At 58.0% G+C, this 15087-nt stretch overlaps 1 protein-coding gene across 4 annotated transcripts in view; it reads left to right on the plus strand.

Moving 5' to 3' along the window:
• SLC41A3 (solute carrier family 41 member 3) overlaps positions 1–15087 on the plus strand; it is a 53499-nt gene that overhangs the window by 13568 nt on the left and 24844 nt on the right. For 2 of the 4 annotated variants that reach the window (XM_057705982.1, XM_057705983.1), the window contains exons 3-4: positions 7494–7601; positions 8043–8162. In XM_057705982.1, coding sequence (XP_057561965.1) covers positions 7494–7601; positions 8043–8162 — 228 coding nt within the window. Of the gene's footprint in view, positions 1–3106; positions 3302–7493; positions 7602–8042; positions 8163–15087 lie in introns of those variants that run through there. The other 2 variants (XM_057705986.1, XM_057705984.1) reach the window with 2 other exon arrangements.

The raw sequence follows: 15087 nt of genomic DNA on the forward strand, positions 1-15087 counted from the left end.
TCCTCCACACAGCACACGCGTGGGCCGCGGACCAGCGGGGAGCGGCAGGGGCGCGGTCGGGGTCAGGCGGTGGCAGGGGCCCTGGGGAGCCAAGGGGCAGAGCCGGGGGGCGGCGTCCCCGAGGAGGGGGCCGGGCTGAGGCCTGGGTGAGCCGGGGCAGGCCGGCCACGCTGGAAGCGAGAATAAAGACGACCTTCCCTGTTACTGAAAACGTAACCGCCTTGATCTCTGGGTCTGTCACCGGATGAGGGTTTCAGGAGTTCAAGAGGGACCGTTTCGATCAGAACCGGCCCAGGCTCAAGATGACCCGGCAGAGGGATGGGAGGCTGCTGGGAGAGTGTGCTCCTGGGTTCCCACCGAGGACCCCGAGATGCGCAGGAGGACGGGCCGCACCCCCGCCCTCCGCAGACCCTCCTGACTGTCCCGCGAGTCGCGCGGTTGGGCTGGTTCTGGCGCCGCAGCTCTGGGTCCGCAGGGGCTGGGCTCCTGTTTCCGGAGTGCCCGGGCGGTTCTGAGCAGAGGGGGCTGAGACGTCCTGGTGGGGCCGTGGGGGTGGGGTCGGAGGCCCAGGGAGGGCAGGGACTCTTCGAGGTCACCCGGAGCCACCTGGCGCCTGGCCCACTGCAGCCCCGGAATCTGGCTCAGGCCCGTGGAGACTTCGCACCGTGCCACGGAGCTCCCGTTAAGATCACATTCCTCATTTCCTGGGTTGTGGCCCGATAAGCTGTGTTGACATGGTTTGTCCTCAAGTCACCTGGGAAGGTAATCTTCCTCACACGATGGCATCTCTTATTTGTTCTTGGTGACAGTTTATTTTCTGATGGTTATAAAAGCAAATAATTACCACTGATGTAGAGAAAGTCAGGATCCCACCACCCAGAGGTACCCACTGTGAGCATTTCGGTGTGTAGCCTTCTGAGCGGCTCACTGTGTGTGCGTGTGTGTTTATTTCTCCTTATTTTTAAAACACAAATGAGAACCACATCTGTAAGGATTTATAGCGTGCTCAGTGAGGGCCCTTTTCCTGTGTGTGATCATACAGACAGCGGTTTCTTCCCCATCTCTGTCCTGACGGCAGTGGCTCGGGGACCCACTGTGACGAGATGTTGTATCATGATGTCTGACTGCATTTAAAACCATAAAGAAATCACAGGAGGTGCTGGAGCCAGAGGAGAGGGGGCGCTAGCCGGGGGCCTGTCCAGCTGCGGGCCTGGGGACCAGGGCGGCCTGTGTCCAGAGCGGGCCCGCCGAGAGGTGTCTGTCTTGAATGAGCTAGTGGTGTCAGATCCATCGACCTCTGCCACACTTTCCTTAGAAACGTGCCATTTCCCTCAGCCTCCTGCTCTTGTGTGAACTCTCGCGTGAACACAGCCACCCTCATCTCAGAGGCAGGCAGCGGCAGGGGTGAGGGGCAGTGGGCCCTGGAGTCACGGGTCAAGGTCTCGTTCTGCCTGTGATGCTGCCTGGCGGGCGGTCGTGGGGAACCCTCGCGGGGCCTTCGGCTTCTTATTTGCAAAACCAGGGGCTGTGCTTCCTGGCGGGCATCCCGGGGGTGTCTTGAGTTTGGTGATGGACGGAATGTGACACCTGTGCACGTGAAAGGGCACGAGGGGTCGGCTGTGGCCCGAGAGCCTGGGGGGAGTCTGAGCTGCGCAGGGGGGTTGGGGCTGCTGGTCGATCTGAGAAGGTCCCCTCTGTTCCTGGCTCTGAGGCAAAGTGCGCCTGACACCGTGGCTGGTGGGAAGCCCTCCGTCAGCAGGACACAGAGTCCAGGACCGTGCCCTCCCGTGGCAGGACGGCTGCTGTGGGCCACCCGCGGGGCGGCGGCCGGAGCACACCCGAGCCTCTCCTCGGCGGGGTGGGGGGGCCCCGCGTGCCAGCGTCTCAGGAGGTGGGCGGTGCCGCCGTCGGATGCCCAGGGTCGGGGCCCAGAACCAGACGGGGTAGCACCTCCCGCACTCACACACGAGGGGGCTGGCAGAGCCCAGCCCTTGCTGGGAAGCGGTGCTCCTTCCGCCCGGTTCCCGGGAGGGGCTTCGTGAGGAGGTGAAGGGGGTGAGGAGAGATGCAGTGAGAGACGCCCGGGGGGCGGGCGGGAGATGTTGTCGGGGTCCGGCCGGAACTGGCGAGGAGGGGGTTGGGCCTGGCCAGCTCGGTGGGATCTAGAGTGGCGAGGGCTGGACTCCAGGCGGGGGCTGGGCTTGAGCACGGGGTGGACCGTCCGAAGGAGGGGAACCAGCTGAGGTGCCCGAGAGGGGTGAACGCGCGTCCAGCCCTCAGCTTGAGCTCCTGCTGGGTGGCCTTGACCCTGCTCAGCCCACCCTTGGGCCTGGACACTGTCCCTGGCGCCTGTGGGATGCCCAGCGGACACCCTCCCTCCTTCCACGTCGGGACCCCCTCTCGTTGGGGTTGGGGCGCCAGCTCAGGGCGGGTCTGACCTCTGCCGGCACGCGCCCGGCCCCTGAGCAGCGTTCTACGGTCTCTGTCCCTCGAGGGAGAGCAGGGCTGCGTTCCTTCTGTGAACACAGCCTCTTCCCGTGGCCGTGAGCCCCGGACACCTGGGCCGTGTGTCCGCGGGGCGTGGCTTCTTCCTTGGTGGCCTGCAGGCCTCGGACCCGGAGGGGTGGTCGTCCTCAGGGGCTCAGACCCGGCCCGAGCAGCAGGTCCTCCGGGCTGAGATGTCCCCAGGCCCCGCACGGCCTCGCCAAGGCCAGGCGTCACGTGGCCCCGGCCCTCCGGTCCGGCCTGAGCCAGCGTGGGCTGGACAGCTGGACGCGGTCAAGGTCGCTCCCGGGGACGTGGCGCCTCCTCGTGGGGGCAGCCGGGGGAGGTCCCGCCGGACACGGCCGCCACTCTCGGAGGAGAACCTGACCTGCACGGGGCGGACGGCGGGAGTGTGCGAGCCCTGGGCGAGGCTGAGTCACCGGCCTTTGTTCCTCGCTCGTCGGCCCCGGCGCTCGGCGGCGGGCACTGGGGGCTGTGCGCGGCACGGGGCGCCGGCAGCGCTGCCCGGGTGGCCTCCTGGGGAAACGTGCCTGGTGTGGGCCGAGGCCAGGACGGGAGCACCCGGGCTCGGACATCCAGGGAGTGCGTCGCTGGCCCGGCCATGGCGGTCACCCAGCTGAACCTGGAGCTCCGCTTCCAGGGCGCGAAGCTGCGAGGCGTCCGCTGTGAGCTCACCCGCTGCCCCCGCGGGGTCCTCCCCGAGACCACCTTCACCATCGTGGGCCAGGTCGTGGTGCCCGTTCTGCTGTCCGGCCTGGGCGTGGTGATGGCCGGGCTGCTGATGGACACCGTGCAGGTGCGTATGGGGAGCGGAGGGGCAGCGCGGGCCCTGGGGTGGGGGCCCGGGCCCAGGGGCTGGCAGGAGGGTCCTCGGGGACCTCGGCACCCGTGACCCTCCACGGTCAGCCTGCGTGAGACTCGCCAGCCTGGGAACGCGAACCTTTCCCCTTCCAGCAAACGCAGGCCCGTCAGGCAGGGCCCGGGGGGGCCTTGAATCCTGCTCTGCCCGTCCCTCCCTGCCCCCCCACCCCGAGGGACTCAGGCATCCTGCCTCAGTCTCCCCACCTGCAAACCGGGCAGGGAGGTGAGGTGGGTGTGCTGGCCCCAGGGTACCTGCCCACCCACGACCATCTTTAACGGGGCTGCGGGGCTGAGCACAGGAGACGGCAGGGCATTTCCCAGGGGGCTGGGAGCTTGGCAGGGCCCAGGAGGTTTGGTGGGGCACGGGCGGCGGGGGGGGCATGGCTGACCATCGGCAGATGTGCCCCGGGGCCGGTCCAGGAGGGTGTCCAGCTGGAGGGCACAACGCCCTTCCTGCCTGCCTGCAGGTACCGTCTGGGAGGCAGGCCCAGAGCAGGTGTGGGGAAGGCTGTCTGCAGGTTCGGCCTTGAGCCGTCAGCTTCGGGAGGGCCCGCGGCCGGGAGGAGGGAAGAGCTCTGGATGTCACGGCCCTTTGCTTGTCCCCACGTTGCACACATGGTGCACGAGGGTCAAGGGTCCTCACTGGCTCTCCGCTCACCCCACCTGGCAGTGTGGGAAGCAGCCTCGCGGCTCCCAGGGGACCGCCAGGCTCCAGCGGCACCCAGGCCAGTGCCTGCCTGGAGCCGCGCACTGGGCCTCAGGGCTTCTGAGCCCGCAGTGAGGTTGACGACCTGGCCCGACAGCCGTGCCGCATGGATGGTGCCCGACGCGCTTCTGTGACTGGCAGGGTGTGTTTCACTTACGCTGTTTGGGGCTGGGAGTCTGTTTCTGGGGCCTGGGGATCGAGACCCAGTAAGTGGCCAGAGTAGCAATTCTGTATCTTCAAAAAATTACTTTTCAGTTACACAAGTGAGGTGTAAGTATTTCTTTTTATGAAACAAGCATTGCATTTGGGTTAAGCCGTCTTGACCACGGCGGCAGTCTCCGTAGGTCCCTTACTTTCGGGTCGTGTGTGTCTCTCTAGACCTTCTTGGGGTTTTCGTGCACACGTGGGTGCCAGGGACCGTGAGGGCACGTGTCCTTGGTCTTCCCGGATCGGGGCTGACCTGGACAGGCTGGCTGCTCGCAGCAGCCGGGAGCCAAGTGCCAGGCAGGTGGGCGAAGCCACTTGTCTTCCGCTTCCTGCTCTGTTTGTTCAGCGTATTTGGTCGAATCCTGAGCAGACACGGAGCTTCCAGCCTTCCTGGCATTCGTGTCTGGTGGCCATCGGGCCACCCCCCAGACGAGGGGGCGGGGGTGGAGGCAGCGAGGGAAGGGGGCAGGTCGCTGGGCCTCCGCGGGGGCGCTTCCAGGGGTGCGGGCAGCAGTGAGCCGGCGGGCGAGGGGCCGTGCGCGCAGAGTCGCGGGGCGGGGAGGTTGTGGGGGCGGAGGGCCAGCCGGGCGGGCGCCGAGGGCGACGCCTCCTTGACGTGGTCCTTGTTCTTTGTCGGAAAACAAACGTCACGTTTGGTTCACTGGGGTCCAGCTCAGGCGTGGAGAAAACGGCACAGCCGGTGAGCGCGCAGCGTGGTGACCCATCTCAGGATGAAGGCACACGTGAACCGCCGCACGCGTGAACCGCCACACGCGTGAACCCACCGCACACGTGAACCCACCGCACGTGTGAACCGGCCAGGTGGAGGGCTCCCCGCCCCTCGCCCCGATCTGCACTGCCAGCCTGTTCCTGCGTGTTTGCGGGACGTGCCCGCGACTGGCACTGCAGTGAAAGGGTGTAAGGGGCTGAGTGACACGTCCTCCCTGGCTGCCAGGCTCTGAGATGACCCAGAGGTGCTGCTCAAGGCCGCAGGGGAGAGCTGGGGGCCGTAGGCGTGATTCTGAGCCCCCCCCCAAGTGCACGAGCGAGCCTGCGGGGCCCGTGCCGCGGGGCCGGCGTGGAGCCCTGGGTGGGGGCCTGTGGGACGTCCGGCGCTGTCCGCGGCCAGGGCAGGTGTGAGCTGGGCCGCGGGGCTGGCGCCGTCAGCGTGCTCTGGGACGGGGCGGCCAAAATCCCAAGCCCTCCAGGTCCCCGCGAAGAGGCCTGCAGGTCAGGCAGCCCGCGCCCCACCCACCCGCTGGACGTGGTGTCCCTGGGATCCCGGCCTTCCGTTCTGCTGGCACTGCCCACGTTTGCGGGCTTTGTCCCCGAGTAGCTCCTTGTGGTCGTCTGACCTGATGTGTCTAAACCCCACTTCCCGACCCTCCTTGGCCGTGACCGTGTCCCAGCCCAGGCGACCCCTCGCAGGAGGATGGGACCACCACCCGCAGGCTCACCTCCCGCTGCCGCTGTTGGGGTGGGTTAGGGTTGGGCTTGAAGAGAAGGGAGAACCGTGGCAGGAAGGGGAGTCAGGGTTAAAGGGCAGGGGTCACGACCTCGGTGTACTGTGGCAGAAGCAGACGCGAGTGGACCGGGTGAGCCCAGGGAAGGATGGGCGGGAGCGTGTGCCGGGGCCGCAGGCGCCTCGCGGGCAGCCTGACCTCCCGCCGCCTGGCTCCGTCCGTCCTGTAACAGGGACTTTCTCGGCTGCAGAGATGGGATCTTGGAAAAGGCTGACCCTGGGTTTTCCATTAAAGCATAACAGTCGTGGGTGGGTCGGTCCCACAGAGTCAAGGCCGCCGTGGGCGCTGAGACGTCTGTGCCTGTTTCGAAGGAGAGATGTTTTTAGACCTTGGTAGCCTTCTTTCCTGGAGAGAGGAAATAAGTCCCTTAAATTTTGAAAATGTGAGAAGTCCAGAGGAAGACGAGGAGCTCTCGGTGGAGACCATGATGGGACAGTCGGAGGTCAGCGGGGGACGGGGGTGCGGCCCAGCAGCCCTGTGGACACAGTCATGGTGCGCCTGTCCCGTAGAGGGGGCGGGGCTCCCACGGGAGACGCCCGGCACACAGAGGGTAGGAGAGCTGGTGGGACCTGCCCACTGGAGGACCGCCTCCCTTGGGACGGGTGTCACGGGGGCAGCGGCCACGTTCCGTGGTGCCGGGGGAGGGGGGGCCGAGAGAAGGGGGCTTACTTTGGGGGGTGGGTGCTCGGTCTTGTGTGTCGGAGAGAGGCGCGCCAGCCCCTGGGAGGGGGCTTCCCGGGCGGGAGGGGGCCTCTGCTGGACGGACGGCAGTGCCTCCTGGCCGGTGACACGGCTCCCTCTGCACTGGTAGGAGAGGGAGGCTTGTGCCTCCGTCAAAGCTGGGGTTGGGGTCTCGCCGTCACAGCTGTGTGCAGGAGGCAAAGCAGAGAGAACCGTGAACTGTGGACCTGGGAAACGTCCCAGACTGGAGGACCTGGAGGGGTCTCAGAGGTCCTGGCCCGACCCCTTGCCTCCGGGTCCCACAAGACACGCTCTGGGGCTGCTCTGTTGATGAGCCTCTGGGCCCCCAGGGTAGGTGGCCTCTTGTCTTGGGGACGGGGGACCAGACCCCGCGCCACCTGCCTCCCGGCTCACAGAGCCGCAGGGATTTTAGGGCCAGCTTCTGCGTGAGGTCAGGAATATCTCGAGGGCCGGGGAGGTAGGAGTCGCTGGTCGTGTCCGGTGGGGCCCGTCTGACTGCACATTAAACAGGTGGGAAGAGTTTCACTTCACAAAGAGACGTCTTCTCATGTCCTCGAAACATGCATCCCTTTCATCCTTTTTACGTTTTTTTGTCTTCGCATTCCATCCGTTTTCGGAAACCCAGGGCCCCCACGTGGCCTCGGGGCCAGGGAGTCCCTGCCTGTCCCGGGTGGTCCTGCCACCTCTCCTGAGAGCAGTCCCGCGAGAAATCCTGTCTCTACACCGGTGCACCCAGGACAGGGCAGGTCTGCAGCTGGACCCGGCCAGGGGGCCTCCGGGACAGGCCCGGCCCCGGTCCCCCGGCTGCCAGAGAGGGAAGGGGCCGCTGTGCACGGTTCAGCGTTACTCTGTGTTTGGTCTGAAGCCGTTTCGGGAACTGGGTACTTTTATGCGCCTGGCAGGGCGTGAGGATCTGCTGTGGTGCCTGCCGGGCAGTGCCCGCGCCGGGGCGCGCGCGCCTGCACTGACCCCCCGTTCTCGCCCCACAGCACTGGCCCGTGTTCACGGAGGTGAAGGACCTGCTGACCTTGGTGCCGCCCCTGGTGGGCCTGAAGGGCAACCTGGAGATGACACTGGCCTCGCGGCTCTCCACCGCGGTGAGTAGACGTCCGCAGCCCGACCTCCCGCTGGAGCTCGCGGGCGGCGGCTTGGCCTCTGGGGACCCGCCGGCCTTGTTGGGAGTTGCTGCGTCGTGGGGTCACGGTCACTCGTCCTGGCCGTCACCCTGCTCCTCGGCGCGAGGCTGGGCCGCGGACGAGGTCTGAGCACGGCCCCACGTGCCCAGATGTCAGGGGCGCTGTGTCCCCGCGTCCCCGTCCGTGCGCGCGCCTCCGGCCGGCTCCACACACGACCCAGAAGCAGAGGCCTGATGGGGTTTCAGGGCCAGAACAGCCTGTGTTGGGGGAGTTTGTCCTCTGAGCGTCCTTGAACCCCGTGCCCTCCTCTGGGCTCTAACTGTCCCTGTCCCCAGCTTTGCTGCCCTCCTCCCCCTCCCAGCCACCCCGGGGCGTGGAGCTCCCTTTCCTTCTATTGTGCAGGTGGTCCCCTTCCTCTGTGAAGACGTCCTGATGTGCTGTGTCCTAGGCACCGGGAGGAGGGCGATGCAGCTGAGGTGCTGCAGGGGGTGGGCCCCCCGGAGCCCGAGGCTGGAGAGAGAGGTGAGGGGTGGCTGGCCGGGCAGTAGCCCCCGACCACGTCCACGTCCTAACCCGTGGAGACTGAATGCTCCCTTACGTGAAGAAGGTCTTTGCACGTGTGATTAAGTGAATGCCCTCGTGGTAGGAGATAACCCTGGACTGTCTGGGGGTGGGGTGGGGGTGCGGCCCCGTCACGAGGGTCCTTAACAAGGAGGGGGTGCGGGGTGTCAGACAGGAGGAGGAAGCGGCGTCTGGGGGAGCAGACGCTCGTCACCGGCTGAGAACGCCGAGGACGGGCCGTGAGCCAGGTGCAGCTCTGCCTCCCGGCAGCGGCAGGAAACAGCCGTCCCCCCGGGGCTCCCAGGGGCACCGTAGAGCCACTGCAGGGCCCTGGCCTCCAGAACCGAAAGAGGAGACGTTTGTGTCGCTTTCAGCCACTGAGTCGGTGACTCGTGCCAGCGGTGAGAGGGAGCTCAGGCCTGGGGCCGGACCTCGCAGGGTCCTGGGGGCCTTTGAAACATCTCAGGTGGGAGGTGACCTGACGCCGTGTGTGCGCGCGGGCACACGCACACGCATATGCACACGCGAGAGGGATTAAACGGGTCATGAGAGGGAAGGAAATGTGGGGGGTCCTCCCTGCCCTGGTGGCACTTCCGGTTACGTTTTTATTGCATGGTGGTAACTGCATTTTCAGCACTTCTGTGCCGTGATTGTGTCTTAGAGTGAGAATTTGTTTTAATGCGTAAAACGTGGAGGGGAGAAAAGAATGGTCACCGCCACGGTCTGTCCGAAGAGAACAGCCCGGTCGTCCGTGCAGTAGAACCTTGGAGAGCGTTCAGCACCCAACTCTGCATTAACGTGTAAATCCACACAAGAAGGTGCAGGTTTTGAGTCCGTGTCGGTGACTTTTGACAAAGACACACCCCCAGGTAACTGCCCCCGCGTCGGGATCCGGACCCCGCCGCCCGCAGGCCATCCCAGCCGCTCCTGACCCACTGCCAGTCCCTGGAGCTTATTTGCCTTCAACACCCACTCACGATGTGAAAAAACACTCTCAGCGCGTCTTGAAGGGGAAGGATCTCTCACTCACGTTGTGCTGGATGTTTCAGTTCGTGGAGTGTGCCGGGGAAAGGCACCAAGACGCTCCCACAAACAAGGGGAGAGACACTCACCATTTGCTGTTGATGTGCTTGTAACATGAAGCAAATCAACTAGAAAACTTTTAAGACTCATAATCTCAGTGAAGGGACCTAGTTTCAGAGTATCTAGATGAAATTTAAAATAGACACTAACATAAGTGTGTAGCTATATGCTGCTGCCCGCGCCGAAGACGGCCCCTGCCGAACACAGCTGCGTTGTAAAGGTGAACGGAAAAAACTGCACAGGTGTCTTTCAAACTGTGAGCAAACAGTTATCCAGTTATGCGTATATACACACATTCTTTTTTATATACACGTTTCCATTAGGGTTTTTTTATAGGATATTAACCGTAGTTCTCTGTGCTGTACGGCAGGACCTTGTTTAACCATCCTATTTATAAACGCTTACGTCTGCTCACCCCAACCTCCCACCCTCCCCTCCCCCACCCCCTCCCCCTCGGCAGCCACCAGTCTGTTCTCCCTGTCCGTACTTCTGTGTCTGCTTCATAGGTAGGTTCATTGGTGTCATATGTTAGATTCCATGTGTAAGCGGCACCATGTGGCATTTGTCTTTCTCTGTCGGACTTACTTCACTTCATCTCTATCTGCATCCATGTTGCTGAGAATGGCATTATTTCACTCTTTGTTATGGCTGAGTAATATTCCGTCGTATATATGCACCACGTCTTCTTTATCCACTCCTCTGTGGATGGACACTTAGGTTGCTTCCACGACCTGGCTGTTGTAAACAGAGCTGCAGTGAGCACTGGGGTGCGTGTGTCTTTGAATGATGGTGTTCTCTGGGTACATGCCCAGGAGTGGGACTGCTGGGTCATGTGGTAGCTCTATTTTTAGTTTTTTAAAGGAACTTCCACATTGTTCTCCACAGTGGCTGCACAAATTTACACTCCTACCAACAGAGTATGAGGGCTCCCTTTTCTCCACACCCTCTCCAGCATTCACTGTTTCTAGATTTTCTGATGATGCCCATTCTAACCGGTGTGAGGTGGTACCTCATTGTAGTTTTGATCTGCATTTCTCTAATAATTAGTGATGTTGAGTGTCTTTTCAGGTGCCTGTTGGTCATCTGTATGTCTTCTTTGGAGAAATGCCTGTTTAGGTCTTCTACCCATTTTTTGATTGGTGGTTTGTTTTTTGTTGCTGTTGAGTTGTATGGGCTGTTTTTATATTTTGGAGATTAAGCCCTTGTTGGTCACGTCGTTTGCAAATATTTCCTCCCATTCTGTAGGTTGTCTTTTCATTTTGTTTATGGTTTCCTTTGCTGTGCAAAAGCCTGTAGGTTTGATTAGGTCCCATTTCAAACTATAAACAAAGTTTTTTTTTAATTTTTAGATTTTTTGGCTGCATTGAATCTTTGCTGCACGTGGGCTTTCTCTAGTTGCAGCGAGTGGGGGCTACTCTTCGTTGCAGTGTGCTGGCTTCTCATTACTGTGGCTTCTCTTGTTGCAGAGCACGGGCTCTAGGTGTGCAGGCTTCAGTAATTGCAGCACGGGGGCTCAGTAGTTGTGGCGCACAGGCTTAGTTTCTCCGTGGCTTGTGGGATCTTCCTGGACCAGGGCTCGAACCCGTTGGCAGGTGGATTCTTAACCACTGCACCACCAGGGAAGCCCTCAAACTATAAAAAAATCTTACAACCTTTTCATACTGAAGCCTCAAAAATAAATGTGTGGGACCCATACAGATAAAATGACAAAACCCCACAAAGGGAAATAGATGCTTGGAGGGAGATACGGAGTTTCTGATGGGAAAACATCAATGTCGTAAAGTTATCAGTTCTCCTTGTTTTAGTTTATAAACGTAATGCAATTAATGTCAACATGCCAGAGAGATTTGGGGGAACATTTGACAATATTATTTTAAAGTTTATCTGGAGGAATAAATGAGTCAGAATAACCATGAAAATATCGGTAGGAAAAAGAGAAAGAAGACTAATGGTGAAATTTGATTTCCAGATTTTACAACGTAACGTAAAGTTATAGTAAGTAAAATATTTTACAGGCAGTCTCAATTGGTATATCAGAGAACAAAACAGAAGATGCAGAAATAAGCTCAGACTTAAGCAAATACAATCTACTGTATGATAATACTGACATTTAAATCAGCCAAGAGAGGGTGAATTATTAATAAATGGTTCTGAAATAATCGGCCAATTCTTCACAAATACTTTTTCTTTTACGTCATAGATAAATATGTATTTTGAACACATGGAGTCATGTAAAGTTAAGCATGATGCCAGAAAAACACAGTAGTGTTTTTAGAATTGGTGATGAGAAATGGTTTTCAGGTAGCAGGAGAGATGCAAACCCCGTGAAGGAAAGACGATGCCTTGTCTCAGTTACACTGGGAGCTACGTCATAACATTAGTTTCCTGGGGCTGCCGTGACAAAGGACCACAAACCCAGTGGCTTAAACAGCAGCAGTGTGTGGTCTCCGAGCTCTGGTTGTAAGTCAGAGATGGAGGCTGGGCTGGGCGGGCCCCTCCTGAGGCCGTGGGAGACGCTGCTCCCGGCTCTGCGTCTGCTGTGACCTCCGCTGCTCCGTGGCCTGTAGCCGCCCCGCCCCGACCCTGCTTTGTCTTCACGTGGCTCTGCCTGTGTGCACACCTGTCCGAGCATCCCCCTTCTGTAAGGACAGCAGCCACGTTGCATTAGGTGCTCACCCTTCCCCAGTGCGACTCGACTAAGTACATCTCCAACCACCCCGTTTCCAAATCAAGTCGGTGGCGAGGTTCTGGGGGTTAGGACTTCAAATTCTGTTGGGGGGACACAGTTCTCCCCATACCGGTTTCCTTGCACAGATTAAAAGGGGAATAACCCACGAGGGCAAAGTCACAACGTACAGCGTTAACAGAGCGCCTGTATCCTCAAGTATCTAAGCAGCTCTTTCCCGTTAGCGTGAAGACAGACCCTCCGGAGCGGCGTGAGCAAGGCTGTGAACCAAAACTTCTTGTTCACGAATAACCAGGATGCAAGTCAGCAGAAGAAACCTTCTCAGTCACTCTGGTCGTCAGTGGCTGCTCGCTTCCCGATGCAATGTCACTGCGTCTCTGAGCCGGAGCCCAGACGACGGTGAGCGTGTGTCCTCGGCCGGGGACGTGTGTGTGAGAGCTCTCGGCGCTGCAGCTGCTGCGGGTGTGACGCGGTCCAGTCCTTCAGAGGGGCCGTTTGTAACCTGCACATACGTGTAAAGCCCGTGCCCCAGGAATTCTTTCTGGTCGTGATGCTAAAGAAACAGGTGTACCCAGAGATACCAGTACAAGAATAGTCCTCCAAAGTGTTTTTTCTACTTTTTAATTATTCTGGATGAGCAGAAGTTTTTTTTTGTTTTTTTTTACAATTATTTTTGGCTGTGTTGGGTCTTTGTTGCTGTGTGCAGGCTTTCCCTAGTTGCGGTGAGTGGGGGCTGCTCTCCGTTGAGGTGGGCGGGCTTCTCACTGCGGTGGCTTCTCTTGTGGAGCACGGGCTCTAGGCACGTGGGCTTCAGGAGTTGCAGCACACGGGCTCAGTAGTTGTGGCTCGAGGGCTTGGTTGCTCCGCGGCACGTGGGATCTTCCCAGACCAGGGCTGGAACCCGTGTGCCCTACATTGGCAGGCGGATTCCTTCCCCCAGGAAAGCCCTGGATGAACAGAAGGTTTCCGGGACGGTACAGGGGGGACCTCCCTGCTCCCTCAGTATCTATGTCTTGTGTGACCACAGCATGTTCCTGAAACCAGGAAGGCGACCTTGGCATCATTCTGTGTCCTGTGACCATGTGCAGGTTCGTGTCACCGTCACAGTGAGGGTGCAGAACTGACCCCAGCAGAGACTCTGCCCCTTCACAGTTACAGCCCACGGCCCGCACCCCCCGAGCCCTGGGACCACTGCTCTGTCACTTCCAGGTTTTGACTGTTGCAGATAAAACTGTTGTGATCATTTCAGGATTAAGTTTTCACTTCTCTGGGATGTCTAGAGATGAGATGGCTGGGTGGTGCAGTACTATTGAGTTTTTAAAGAAACTGCCAGGGACTTCCTTGGTAGTCCAGTGGGTAAGACTCCGTGCTCCCAATGCAAGGGTCCCGAGTTCGATCCCTGGTCAGGGAACTAGATCCCAAGTGCTGCAACTAAAGATCCTGTGTGTCGCAACTAAGAAGCCCACATGCCTCAACTGAAAAAAAAAGATCCCACATGTTGCAACTAAGATCTGGTGCAGCTAAAATAAATGGTAAAATAAATAAAAATTTTAAAAATAAATATTAAAAGAAACTGCCAGAAAATTTTATGAATTCTTACCAGCGGCTTTTGAGATATTCAGTTTTTCTGCAACCTCACCAGTGTTTGGTTTTGTCTCGTTTTCATTTTAGCTGGTGTAATAAGTGTGTAGTGGCAGTGCATCTTGGTCTTAATTTGCATTTCCCTAACGACTGACGATGGTCACCTCTTCTCATGTGCGTCTTTGCCATTCACATGCCCTTCTTAGTGAAGCGTCTATTCATACACTTTCCCGTTCTCTAATGACATTGCTGTTTTTACTCTTGAGTTTTGAGAGTTCTTTATAAATTCTATACACAAGTCTACTGTCAGATACGTGGTTCGCAAAACTTTCCTCCCAGGCTGTGGCTTGGCTTTTCATGACCACCCCCCCCCCCACCCACCCAAGAGTATCTTTTAAAATGTCTTATTTTAATTTTAGTAAAATAGACATAATTTTTACCATCTTAACTGTTAAGTGTGCATTTCTCCACATCCTCCTCAGTACTCGTTATTTCCTGGGGTTTGGGGGGTTTTTTTTGTGAGGAGGGGGGAGGTTGGTGTTTTGTCTGTTTTTAAACAGTAGCCGTCCTGGTGGCTGTGGTATTATTGGTTTGTGTTTCCCTAACAGTTAGTGGTGGTGAACATCTCTGCATGTGCTTTTTGCCATTTTCAGTTTTCTTGGAGAAATGTCCATTCAAGTCCTTTGCACATTTTTCAGGGCGGTGTGTTTGTTGGTTGTTGAGCTGTAGGAGTTCTTCCTATATTCCAGAATTTAACCCTCCTCAGGCATGTGACTTGCCAGCACTTTCTCCCTTTCCATTTGTTTTCTTTTCACGTGTTTGATTGTGTCATTTGATGCACAAAAGTTCTACATTTTGATGCAGTCCAGTTATCTATTTTTATTTTGTTACCTGTGCTTTGTAAGTCATATCCAAGAAATCATAACGAAGCACAATGTCATAGGATTTTCCCCTGGGTTTTCTTCTGAGAAGTTTATAGATTTAGCTCTAATGTTTGGATCTTTGATCCATTTTGAGTTAATTTTTGTATGTGGGATTAGGTACACGTTCAGCTTCATCCTTTTGCATGTGGCTGTCCAGATTTCCCGGCACATTTGTTGAAAGGACTGTCCTTTCCCCACTGACTTCTCCTGGCCTTCTGGTCAGAAATTCTGTGGCCACACGTGCCAGGGTTTACTCCTGGGGTCTCTGTTCTCGTCCCTTGGACTGTGTATGTGTCTTTATGGCCGCCCCAGGCCATTTCAAATCCCGCAGCTTTGAAACAGGTTTTACAGTCAGGAAGTGTGAGACCTCCAACTTTGTTCTTTTTAAAAATGTTTACTGAAGTACAGTTGACTTACAGTACTGTTAGCTTGAGGTGTACAGTAAAGCGTTGCAGTTATACATACATATTATTTTTACATTCTCTACCATTATACGTTATTACAAGATACTGGGTATAGTTCCCTGTGCTGTACACTCGGTCCTCGTTGCTCCTCTGGATATAGTAGTATGTATATTTCAATCACAAACTCCTAACTTATCCCTCACCCCCCT

Source organism: Hippopotamus amphibius, chromosome 13 (genome assembly GCF_030028045.1).
Source record: "Hippopotamus amphibius kiboko isolate mHipAmp2 chromosome 13, mHipAmp2.hap2, whole genome shotgun sequence".
NCBI lineage: Eukaryota > Metazoa > Chordata > Mammalia > Artiodactyla > Hippopotamidae > Hippopotamus > Hippopotamus amphibius.